This window comes from Telmatherina bonti, assembly GCF_933228915.1.
Source record: "Telmatherina bonti genome assembly, chromosome: 18".
Taxonomy (NCBI): Eukaryota; Metazoa; Chordata; class Actinopteri; order Atheriniformes; family Telmatherinidae; genus Telmatherina; species Telmatherina bonti.
The window spans coordinates 27782901-27794964 of record NC_136616.1 but is presented as its reverse complement, the minus strand read 5'-3'; the positions used below and the strand labels follow the sequence as shown (position 1 = coordinate 27794964).

Genomic DNA, 12064 nt, shown 5'->3' with positions numbered 1-12064 from the left:
AGAAAAATGTGATCACATGGAATGATTAGAACAAATCAATACATGTGATTTATTTTCATATTTTCTTGTCATTATGTGATCTGTAAACATTACATGTAGCTGTAATATTTACAGACCACAGATATAGTTTTATCACTCGTGAAAGCTGTCAGTCATGTTTAGATATTTAGTCATCGAGGATCCTTTTAAGCTCCAGGTGGTTGCTCGTTGGAAAAACTACTCGGAAGTTGAACAAAGCTGCCTCGCTGAACTTCTTGTCTGGTGTGTACATTCCAACACAGGTATCTGGACCGAGTTCCACCAGTTCATATGATAGATGGCTTAGTGCAGTGGTTCCCAAACTGGGGGGCGGACCCCCCAGGGGGGGCCCAGAGTTATCACAGGGGGGCGCGGCAAGGCTAAATAAAACTTGGGAGTTTTTACACTGGATGAATTTGTAAAAGTACTCATAGCAGATTATGTTAAATCAACAAGAGAGACTTTAAGTAGTAAAAAAGAGAGAGAACAAACTATGATGGAACATATCTGTCCCTGCTTGACCAGTAATAATAATAATCAGTGGTGGGTAATAATGAGAATGCAGTCTTTTGCATGCACCAAAATATTATCATCTAATATAATGATGTATGAAGCCAAACAAATTACAACACCACTCGGGTACATTTCATCCTGAACACAAAGAAAAGCCTGCAGGTTACTTTAGAAATAACCTATCATATATAGAAAAGATGTTTGACTAAAGCAGCATCGTCTCATAGTAAACTTCACTCACCTATAGTCGTTTGCAGAGATTCCTGGTTTATACTTACACAGAAGAATGGATAATAGTACTGACACGGTTTTAATTATAGATACCTACAATACAGCCTCTAAAACTAAAGAGGCATTTCTTAGTCTGTTTCTGTGGTTCATGTGACGGGTGGGGGGCTCGAAATTATTGTCGTTGATGAAAAGGGGGCCCTGCTGAAAAAGTTTGGGAACCGCTGGCTTAGTGGATGGTTCTGTCTGAAATAACAGGAGACATAAACTCAAAGTAAATACAACAGATCAAATTAACCAATTAAAATGACATGAATACAGGTAAAACTTATCACAACACATCCACGGTGCTGTGTTTTGCTTAGTCTTTATAGAAACATAGTATGGAGAAGTTGTTTTAGTTTAGGTGGCTTTGGAAAGAAAAGGACTGGAGACCTGTGTTGGGCTATAAAACATCCTGGGCATGTCATTGAGGTAACAGGTGGGTGTTGTAATGCCAGGTTAGATGGGGGAAGCTAAGTTGTGGTCTGCTAACCTGCGTGGGAAAAACTGACTAAGAAACAAATAACTTTCTACATTTGTTAAAATTTATCAGCCAAAACAAGAACATTTGATATGGATCCATGTGATGGTGGTGGTGTGGTTCTTCAGTGTTATTCCAAATGTTTAAAAAGTGTTTGAAAACACAAAAGTAAAAACTGTGTAGTTAAGGAAAGAAAGGGAGAATTATTCATCTTCTAAGCCACAACTGGGGACGTCATCTCAGACGTTCTGAATTAGATGTTTCACTCGTGATTGAAGAACTTGAAGATCTAAAGTCATGATGCTCCTTTGTTCAGTGTAGTTTCAGTGTAGCAACTATTGTGAACAACAGGAGGTGCAGTTTTATCTTTTCTTTGTGAACCAAGTTCCTTACTGAGACAACAGGTAACAGGAAATAGCGGAAACCACGTGTTTTATCCGTTTTGAAAATTGAAAATTTGAAGATTGAAAGAATACAGTTTTGTTGATTATATCTTTGGCCTAGTGATCTAAGCTTGCTAGTTTTTTCTTATTTCTAAACCGAACTTGATTTCCTCGATTAATGTTAACCTACGGAGACGCTGACTCACTGCTGATTGTTGTCTTAAAAGAGCAAAGTCTGTCAGAATTAAAAAAAAATGTTTGTTTTAAACTACTGAAGATGGATCCTTAAGCTGTTTCATTAGAGCAATGTCAAGTCACGTGTTTATTTCTATTTATATTTTTACAATATGTACATGATGTCTGTACAGAACGAAACTGTTTTTAAAAAAATTACATTGTATACTTGGATATGTGATGACCTGTTTTAATTTGCAAAATGTATTTTTTATTATGTAAAGCACTTGGTGCTGCATCTATGAAAAGTGTTTTATAAATATTACTTTTTTCAATTATATTTTATTCCACTGTCTTTTCTACTCTCTATCTCAAATGTAAATGAGGAACATCAAAGCAGAATAAAAAGATTTTTATAAGCCAATATTTTATTTACGGCACAACATCTGAAACATAAAAGGTAAAAGTCAAACATCTTATAACATCATGAAAATACTGTGACATCCTCAGCTTAAAAGCAGCATTGCATACCAAAAAGGTTGGGACAGCTCCATGTGGACTATGTGCAGCATCCTCATCTAACAACAGTGTCAATGTAAACTTTCAGAGAACACAGATTCACCGTTCCAGCTGTTCATTAGTCCATCTTACATGGTGTTTTGCTCACATAATAAGACTGGAGTTCATTTTTTTGTTTTTGCAACAAAACCTGTTGCAGGGATGACACCAAGTGGCACAGCACACACCACACACTGCCAAACACAAGTAATCAGATATATACGTCTATAAAAACCTTTAGCTTTTTGTCAATAAAATTTCTTAAATTTAAATTCTTCACTGAATTCAGAAACAGATATTCATCAGACCTCTGGTTTTATGCAATTATATACTGACAATACCACATTTAAGAGCATCAAAATTTCCTCATTAGAAACCAGTAAAAGAAGGTAAGTTGACATTATTTTCACAGACAGATGAACATTTCAACAGATCTCAATAATATAAAAGTAAAATCCTCTGAAAAGACTTATTAATCAAAACCAAACTAAATTTTAAACATGTACAGTAATAATATAATGTGTATTCTGTGTGTCTGTTGAAAGCAAGTAATGCAAATATTTCACTTCAAATCCTTCATGTTAACAAAAAACAATAAAACATTGATAATGAAACAAGAAAATAGAAAATAAAAAGGGTATTGTCTTTTCTACAAGTTATTATTTTAAGTCATAACATAACATAGATTGTTTGAAGAGATGAAAAAATGTACAAAAAAAATATTTGCCATGTATTGGTTGTGTTAAACAATGCAAAATAACTATAAGGTTTTTACATTGTATTATGCAAACTGTAGGGATATAATATCTTAGAGATACTGTCTTAAAAAAAATATTTCGATGTAAATATTTTACTTTTTGTATCATGAAAATTTAACTAGATTGAAACCTAACTAAAGGCATATCATCTCCAACTCCAGTAATGGCTGAAGAGAACTGGTTTTATTTGTCTCGCTTGGTGCTGAATGACACTTGAAGGCTTGCTTTTGCCTGACTTTCTGTGATTCCTTTCCAAGGTTCGGGAATGTCAGCAGGCTTTGCATCAAAAACTTTGGCAAACTCTGTGTTGTACTTTGTTATCACATATTTCCAATAATCTGACGCCTGAAAGCTCCCATCTGGAGTGATTTTCCAGTCTGGGAATATTTCGCTGTAAGTCTTAAAAGGATGAAATCCACCAGAATACCCACAGTTAAATCTGGAGTTACTAACTACAAGAGAAGTACATATTTCAAATGCAAGTTTCCCTGTCTTGTCCCACCTACATGTACCAAAACCTTGCGAACGATGCAGTGAAGCAAAGTGTTCACTGTGATCTTTTCCTCCGGCTTCACAGGGAACAGCGCAGAATGGACATAGTTTACCACAACCGATCACTCTGTTGAAAAGCACATTTTCAGGCTTCAAATGGAGATTCTCCAGTTTCACTCGAATGTCCTTTTCTTCAAACTCTTCTTTCAGAGCATCTGCCATCTCAGTTAAACACACTGTGAGCGAGTGAGCAAATGGCTCCACATCAACATTGTTCAGGAACAAGAAACCATTCAGAGCATTCTGGGAAATGACCAGTTTATCACCAAGTTCTTTGCAGATACCTTTAACAAAGGTCTTCAAGTTGCCAACATGTTTTGTTTTTGTCTTTTTAATGGCATCATTTATGCTGTTGATGCTTGACTGAAGGTGTCTCTTCTCAAACTGAGGTGTTGCAGCTCCACCTGAAAAATGCTTGACTGTTTGATCAAATATCCAAGACTTAACATAATCCTCATATGAGCGAATGTAGTCCAGATACTGGTTGAAGTCATTCTTTGAGAGCAGATCCAGTAAAAGGTAATACTGGAAGGACATTCGAGTGCTGAAGTGCTCCTTTCTCAGCATTTCATCAATGATATCAGGACCAAGCAAGCGATTGACGAAATCCGCAACGGCAGACTTCAGACATTTCTTTGTGAATTCTTCAGCCTTCTTCTGACACTGGTCCCGTTTGCTGAACACGTCTTTGAAATCTGTACGAAACTTTTCCTTGTTGCTCATCAAGCATCTGTAGGGATCATTTTCTTGTATGAAATCTTCATGCATTTTCTGAAACTGTCTGGCAGCAGAACCGCAGATGTGCTGCTTCAGAGAGACCTCAAAGTCAATGTCTGCGTTCATACTAGCGTTGTTGAGCCGCTCGTCAATGACATGAAGGATTTCTTGGATGTATGTATCATGGAAATTGGATTTTCTATCCAGTTTTTTACCTATAACATCTTTGCAAGCAGATATTATGCTGTCAGCCAGTCGTTGTCCAGCATTTGCAGCATCTTTACTCTTCAACCAATTCCAGCATTTGTTGTACCATCTCTCTGTACATGTAAAAGGTTTCAATCCACAATCCACCAGTCTTTTTTCACTCAGAAGTTCACATGCATGGCTTCCCTTGTGTGACAGATTAGTCCACAGACAGTGGGACACACTGTTGAAGACATCTAAGGTCTTCAGCTCAGAGAAAGACAGTCTCGTTAGTGTTTCATTCCACATCTTATCAAATTCTTTATCCAGCTCTGTTTCTGTCATCTCAACTTTTTTCTTTCGACATTCATCAATTAACTCACACACAGCTTTCTCTATTTCTGTTGTGTGATTTTTCTTGATTTCATCCAGTTCTTTCATTCCCCGCCTGATATCAATTCCTGCTGTGAGCTGGTTAATTACAGAACTTTCCATTTCTCTTCGAAGGCTCTTTGCACTGTTTGCAAAGTCCTCTCTGTATCTTTCCACCAGATAAACATGACCCTCTGTTTGCTTGAAGTATTCCGTCAGATTGTGAAGGAGCTTCGTCTCCCATTCAGACAACACTGATACAGCTTCACTTTTCAGCTGAGTGAGGAGTTCTGTCATGTCACATGTTTCAGATGTTGCAGCAACTGTCCCAAAATTGGAGATTCTTGTCTCTGCTTTGGTAACCCAGGTGTACATTTCTTTCTTGAACTCCCACTCCCATTTGTTGAACTCTGTGCAGAGTCTCATGTATGCATCGGCTACGAGGCTGTTTCTGAAGCTGAAGATGAAGTTTTCATGTTTTACTGCATTCCACAGACTTTCCATCCACTCTCTGAACTCCAAGATGTTATTAGCAGATGCTTTACTCTCTCCCAGTACATGGATGATGTTTTTCTTGAGCTCATAGACAGCTTCACTGTATCCTGCATTGACTGGTGCCATTGGTGGGTTTCCATTCCAGAGACCAGGAACGTAGCAGTTCCCAGTGTCTGGATTGTACTCCATCACATCAGTGAAGCTCTTGTTCTCCTCTTTCTTTTCCATCTTAGCTGCTGCCTGGGTCATCTCATTCAGCTGTTGCAAGAGCAGTTTCCTGTCTCTCAGGTTCTTCTCATGGGCTGAAACATCAGAAACGTTCTGGTGAACAAACTGGCATTTGGGCTTTTTGCCCACCTCCTTCATCCTGAGGAAAGCATGCACCACTATCTGCAGGATGTCCTTCATTTCTGTTGAATTCTCCATTGCAATATTGATGATGGTGATGTCACTCAGCCCCACAACAAGTGTTGCAAGCTCATTGTCGTGTTCATGGCTGTTGTCCAGCTGTGCCAGCTCTGGAGACTTTAAGCCCTCAGTGTCGATGATCACCATGAAGTCACACTTGAGTTTTTCTTTGAGCTCTTCATTGACTTTGATGAGCAGCATGAAGGCACCTCGAGTGCATCGACCACTGCTGACTGCAAACTGAACTCCAAACATGGTGTTTAGGAGAGTGGACTTTCCTGTGCTCTGAACTCCAAGCACCGTGACGACCATCATCTTGTTCTTTGGAGACACCAAGTCATTGAGCTGAGAGAGAACATCGCTCACCCATCTGAGAGGGATGTTGGAAGCATCTCCATCTACAAGCTCAAGAGGAAAACCATCAAGTAACAGCTGTGCACAGAGTTTGGGAAGATGCTGCAGCTGTTTATGGTAAGGGTCTGTTTCTGGAAGGGAAATGGAAGCTTCGTAGATCTGACCCATTTCACGGAAGAAGTGTTCAATCCCCAGTGAGCTTTTGGAAAGTTGTCTGTCGATCTCTTTGATCTCGTCTTTGTTCTCAGAGTTGTTGCACTTCTCTTTGTACTTCTCCCTGAGTGCAGACAGTTTTAAACAAGATACGTTATCCAGGTTCATTCGCATCCATTTCAGGAAATAACACCTCTCTGTTCCTGACCTGGATATGGCATCGATGAAACAACTCATAGCTGGTGACATGTCATGAGAGTTCTGCTTTTTCCTCAGTTCTTTTTTCTGTTTCTGAAGATCGCTCTTGTACTGCTCTATGTTTTCAGATCCCACTTTCTTAAGTCGAAATTCTTCCTTCTCTAAAGAAGTCAGTTCCTTCCATATGTCTCCTTGCAAGGGAAGCTGATCTTCTTTGTACATCAGGATGTCATGAATGTCTTCAGTGATGGCATCTGCTTTTTGCTTTCCAGCCTGGCACTCTGGAGAGTCTTCATCAACCAATATTCCCAGTTCATGAGCCACATCAGCCATCTGCTCTACTGACATCTTTGTCTTTACGTTGCCAACTACGTCATTGGCTGATTCTCTCAGACTTTTTACGAAGTCTGCATCGTTTTTCTGTTTTGTTTTTATAATAATGTTCTTTTTAGTCAGTCCTAACTTGGTTGCTACTTCCTTCAAAGTGCTTACATTGAGGTTCTTGTTCTGGTTTCCAACCAGGAAGATCTGGGCTTCGGGGTTTTGGTTCATTAGCAGCTCACATCCAGAATCCAAATTATCAAAGAACACAAACACGGCTGCAGAAGTCTGACACAGAAAGGAGTATTGTGTTTCAAATGAAGCAATGTCACCATGAAGGTTAGCTATAGCAACTGGCTCAGCAAAAATGTCCATGTTTTTGTTTCCACAAGGAAGGTACCAGGTGATTTCAGTCAATCCATTGGATATTTTTCTTGGACTGTCTCCACATTCCATGTTGTGGTGAACAAAGGTGTCATGGTACTGCTGAGAACTCAGAAGCTTGTTGAGGATCTCTGACTTGGACAAGGAGCACTTACCCAGTCTCACAAAAGAGATCATTGGGAGTTGAGAATGAACAATTCTTTCTTCAATGAAGCCTTTGGATTGTAAAAGATACTGAGGTCTGTACTTTTTAACAATGTCTCTCATGGCCCACAGCATCAGTGTGCACTGAACTGTGTCACAGTTGGGAAGCAGCAGAGGTACAGAGAACTGACACATTGACATTTTTAGTGCCATTTCTTGTTGTACAAACCCATCAGAACACAGAAAGAGAGCAGTGATTATGTCAAGAGGGTTTAGTCTATCACCAGTATCTGAACTGTCAAGCAGTTCATTTAGGTTTAATTCCATGGTATCTGACACATCGTCACAGTTTGACTCACCCACTGATGTACATTTTGCATTTCTAGCTGTCACATTAACCATCATTAGTTTCTTTAGAAAATACCAGGGTATGTCTGATTTACACTTCACAGGTTCATCACTGATGGTTTTCTCATCAATCTCAAGTATCTTGCTGAGCGACAGCTTCTCTCTGTAGTACTGCTCCAATCCCAGATCCTGCAGTAGCCTCTTCAGCTCTGTTTCTGTGGAAATAAATGATATTATAATTTTAAACAATAAGAGTAATTCTAGTTTTCTGAAATGTGGATCAAAACCAGTTAAACACGATGAAACCCTAGAGTTAAATTTGCAAATGTTTGCTCTTGATAATCTTCTAATCCACTGCCCACCCTGCTAAAGGATTGCATGTCCCAGTTAGCTTAGGAGCTATATTGTTGGAACATTCATATCCCTGGTTGCATCACCCCAATGAGGAAAAATAACAGTGGCCCCAAGTCTTGCCTAGATTTGGTCTCTTGGGGCCCCTTTGGATCCAGGCCTGGAGATGGAGCTCCATGACCAGTGTTTGGTAGCCCAATGTGCAACAGTAGGACCAGACTGACATCATTCTGAAGAGATGATTTGGCCCCTCTTCCCTCCTCTGGATTATGGGCAATGCTGCCTTAATGCTTACCTGGGCTGAGTTCTGCTATCAATCAGAATCCTATGCACATTTGAGAATGCTGATTGATCCTAATAAACCCATTGCCACCATGCCAAATCCCCCTCTCTGTGTGCAAACTCAAAAAGCAAAGCCCAGCTCTTTGACATGGATGCGCAATCGCACATGTCGTCACACGAGCACAGCTAGCCAGATCTGTTATGTTCCCAGTGTCAGTGTGCATCTAGAATTTTCTGTGGGGCTGAACTACAGTTTGCAAGTGATTTAGTGATTGTTCTAAAGGTGCAAACATGCTGCAGACTCTGTTTAAAAAAGGGTTTGCGCGTGACGTGGTTTGCAGCATGGCAAGTTTGGAGAGAAAACATGACCTAGCAAAGAAATCTGACACAAATAAAGGCTGTATGGGAGCAAATTTATAAAAGAAAAAAGTTAATGCTGTCAGTTGGTGTTTTTCATTTATGTTGCATTGCTAACTTAGCTGAAGTTACTCCCTTCTTGTTGTATATAGGGCCACGCACTGATACCTAATGTGATCTGTGTGTGTGTGATACGGTCAGTGAGTTGATTTGTAACTTAAAGAATGACTTGACACAATGAATGATCAGTTTGTACTATTGAGTGAAGCAAACCTTCCCTGTCATTATACGCGGTCCTCTCAGTCAGTAAAGAGGCTTTTACACTGTTTTACATGGCTGTTTGTTCGCAATAACATCGCTCTAGCTATGCTAACCTAGCATAGCATTAGCTTACAGCTTAAAGTATACTGGCTGTTTGTTAGCAATAGCATCGCTATAGCTATGCTAACCTAGCATAGCATTAGCTGACAGCTTAAAAGCCAGACAGTAACTACAAAAATAACTCAAAATTTGAGAGTAGACTACAGAACTATTGTGGATTATTTGTGACCATTATATATTTAAAATGTAAATCTATCAAAGATGGCATGTGTTGACATCTGAGAAAGACGTCTCTAGCTTGTAGTTTGGTTCATATGAGTCTTCACTTTCTGGCAAAGAAAAATGATGGAGTAAAGAAAACATAATTTAACTAAAGGTCATTAGAGAGCTGCATAAAAAAGGTTTCTCCACAAACTTTTCATTATGTTGCTTACATAAAGCACATACCTCTGGTCTAAATGTAAAGATAAATCCATCAGCTGTCAGCCAGAGTTTTGATGCTTTGTTGCATGTTTTTGTATTGAAAAATGTGTCCATGCTGTAAAGTTAAGTAAAATGTGAAGGCTAAAATTGACATATTATATGTTGTAAGAGTCAAGAGAGGACCCCCCCCCCCCCCCCCAAAAAAAAAAAGTTATTTATTCATTATCTAACCATATTTTCTTATCCACTTAAACCAATTCAGAGTCACAGGAAGCTGATCCTATCCCATTATTATCAGCAATCATGGGGTGAGAGGCAGGTTACACCATGGACAGGTTGCCAGCCATTTATTCATTAATTATATTGTTTTAAATTCATTTTTCAATTAAATCAATTCAAAATATTTTTCTGCCAAATATAATTGACATCAGCCTCAAAAAATCCTTTTTTTGGCCACATTATTAACACTTCCACATTCTTGATTCCCATCAATCTTATAGCTTTGTATTAATGTTGTTTTAATGTGTATTTTCATTTATTGCTGTAGATGTTTAATGTTAAGTTAATTTGAAATGAATTAATTTACTGTTGGGCAGTTAAAGCATCTCTTATCTATTTGCATCACTAGTTTTTCCTGTGTCATGCAATCTGTTTTATGATGCATTTTCTAGCTGGGCCAACATGATACTTAGAGTTTGGGCTTCAGAATTCACCCCTCAAATGATGACTTTTTCAGTTTATTTCAGTTTTCAGTTTTACCACATATCATTAATTTGGGGGCACTTGGTTTCCACTGAGCAGGAATGGTTTGATACATGTAACCAGCAATGTAAATAACATTCAATAGCGGAGCAGAATATTTACCATAGGGCCCCATGCCTGCCTTTGCCTGGGGCCCCAAATCTTTTAAATCTGCCACTGCACAGAAATGGGACTGATGGCATGTCAAAAATAAAACTGATACATCTGCATTGGAGCACACATAAACAGCAGAAACTGTCTTAGATAATATTTCAGCCTCAAACTGGGTAACATTGTCAGTAATCCTTACACTTATGATCACTGAGCACGACATTCTTCATAATGTGGATTTTAAAGACATAATGAAGCTTTCTGTGCAAAAGAGACCAGAAGAAAGCGCTTCCTAAAAGGACAGTGCAGTGTTTAGTGCAAGCATCTGTGGGTTTTCACATGTTGTGGCTGCAGAGTCTGAAAAGTAACGTTGATAAGCTGTTTTTGTTTCGGAAGCTTCATAGGGCTGTCTGATCTGTTGCTGCTGTTATTTATTCATTCATTATTGTATTCAATATTGTTCATTATTGTCATGTTATTAATATGTCAATACAACTAAATAAAGAAAACCTCAGTGTAAATCTGAACATCACTGTCTGTTATGAGACTTGGTACATTTGGAGGACGGGACCAGGCCTATAACTTCTCAGCCTAGGGGCCCAACAATAGGTAAAGGCTCATGGGGGTTGGGTGCAATGTGAACTGGGCCATGACTGGGTCATAAGTTTTACAAACAGACATGCTGGTTGTAGCCAGTGTGTTTAGAGAGTCTGGCTTGGTGGCCCAGGATTGGTCCTCTTCTTAGTGCCCTATTTAGATTCTGTTGTCTTCATCAGGTCATGATCTCTAACTTTCACTGGAATATACAGCTGAGTACGAAGCAGCTGGGATGAGAATTAGCACGTACAAATCCAAGACCGTGGTCCTGAGAAAAGGGGTGGAATTCCTGAGGTATTGGGGTCTTGTTCATGAGAGAGGGAAGATTGGAGCAGGAGATTGACAGGCGTATTGTTGCAGCATTAGCAGTGATGCAGATGCAGCATCAGACAAGGTTATCAGTCAACCAGTCCTTCACCCATTCTGAGTTTTGACCAAACGAATGAGACTACAGAAACAAGTGGCTGAATTGAGTTTTCTATGCTAGATTTAGCAATGAGGTGAAAAGCTCAGTCAAGAGGGAATCAAAGTAGATCTGCTGCTCATCCATATCAAGATGAGCCAGATAAGGTTTCCTGTGGTTTATAGGAAGATATGGAAGATATGGCTTCCTGCCAGCACCCATCAGCCTCCGGAACAAGACCTCCTCAAATTAATTATTATTATATACCACAATATTGAATTTCCCTTTGGGGATTAGTAAAGTATTTTTCATTTCATTTCATTTTCATTTCATAAGGTGACCCAGATGCCTCCTGGTGGGATGCCAACCTGGACTGGTTTTTGTGGTATTTCTCAGGAAACTCGAACTGATACTGGAGGGACTATGTCTTTCTGCTGCTTGGTGGATGGATGGATGGATGGATGAATATTTGAGTGTTCCCTTACCTGTATGTCCAAAATTCGCCTCATCTTGCTTTTCTTCAGGAACCTGAGGGTTGTTTTGTTCCTCTGGTCTGTGTGTTGGGCTGTTTGTGTCCGATGCTGCTGGCTCAGGTTCTTTCTCCTCACAGTTGACCATCATGTAGCTCTCAAGTTCACCAACAGGAGTCTCCAAATGCTCAGACAATAACTCACCCCTGAAAGTGTACACT

The 12064-nt window shown here is 39.4% G+C and overlaps 1 protein-coding gene across 1 annotated transcript; it reads right to left on the bottom strand.

Annotated features, from left to right (window-relative positions):
* Positions 1 to 3338: 3338 nt before the first annotated feature.
* On the bottom strand, positions 3339 to 11991 carry LOC306769250 (up-regulator of cell proliferation-like; the record flags this gene model as incomplete). Its single annotated transcript, XM_079257816.1, has 2 exons — positions 3339 to 8002; positions 11859 to 11991. 2 exons carry the CDS (start codon positions 11989 to 11991, stop codon positions 3339 to 3341), a joined length of 4797 nt encoding a protein of 1598 aa, XP_079113942.1.
* Positions 11992 to 12064: the final 73 nt, after the last annotated feature.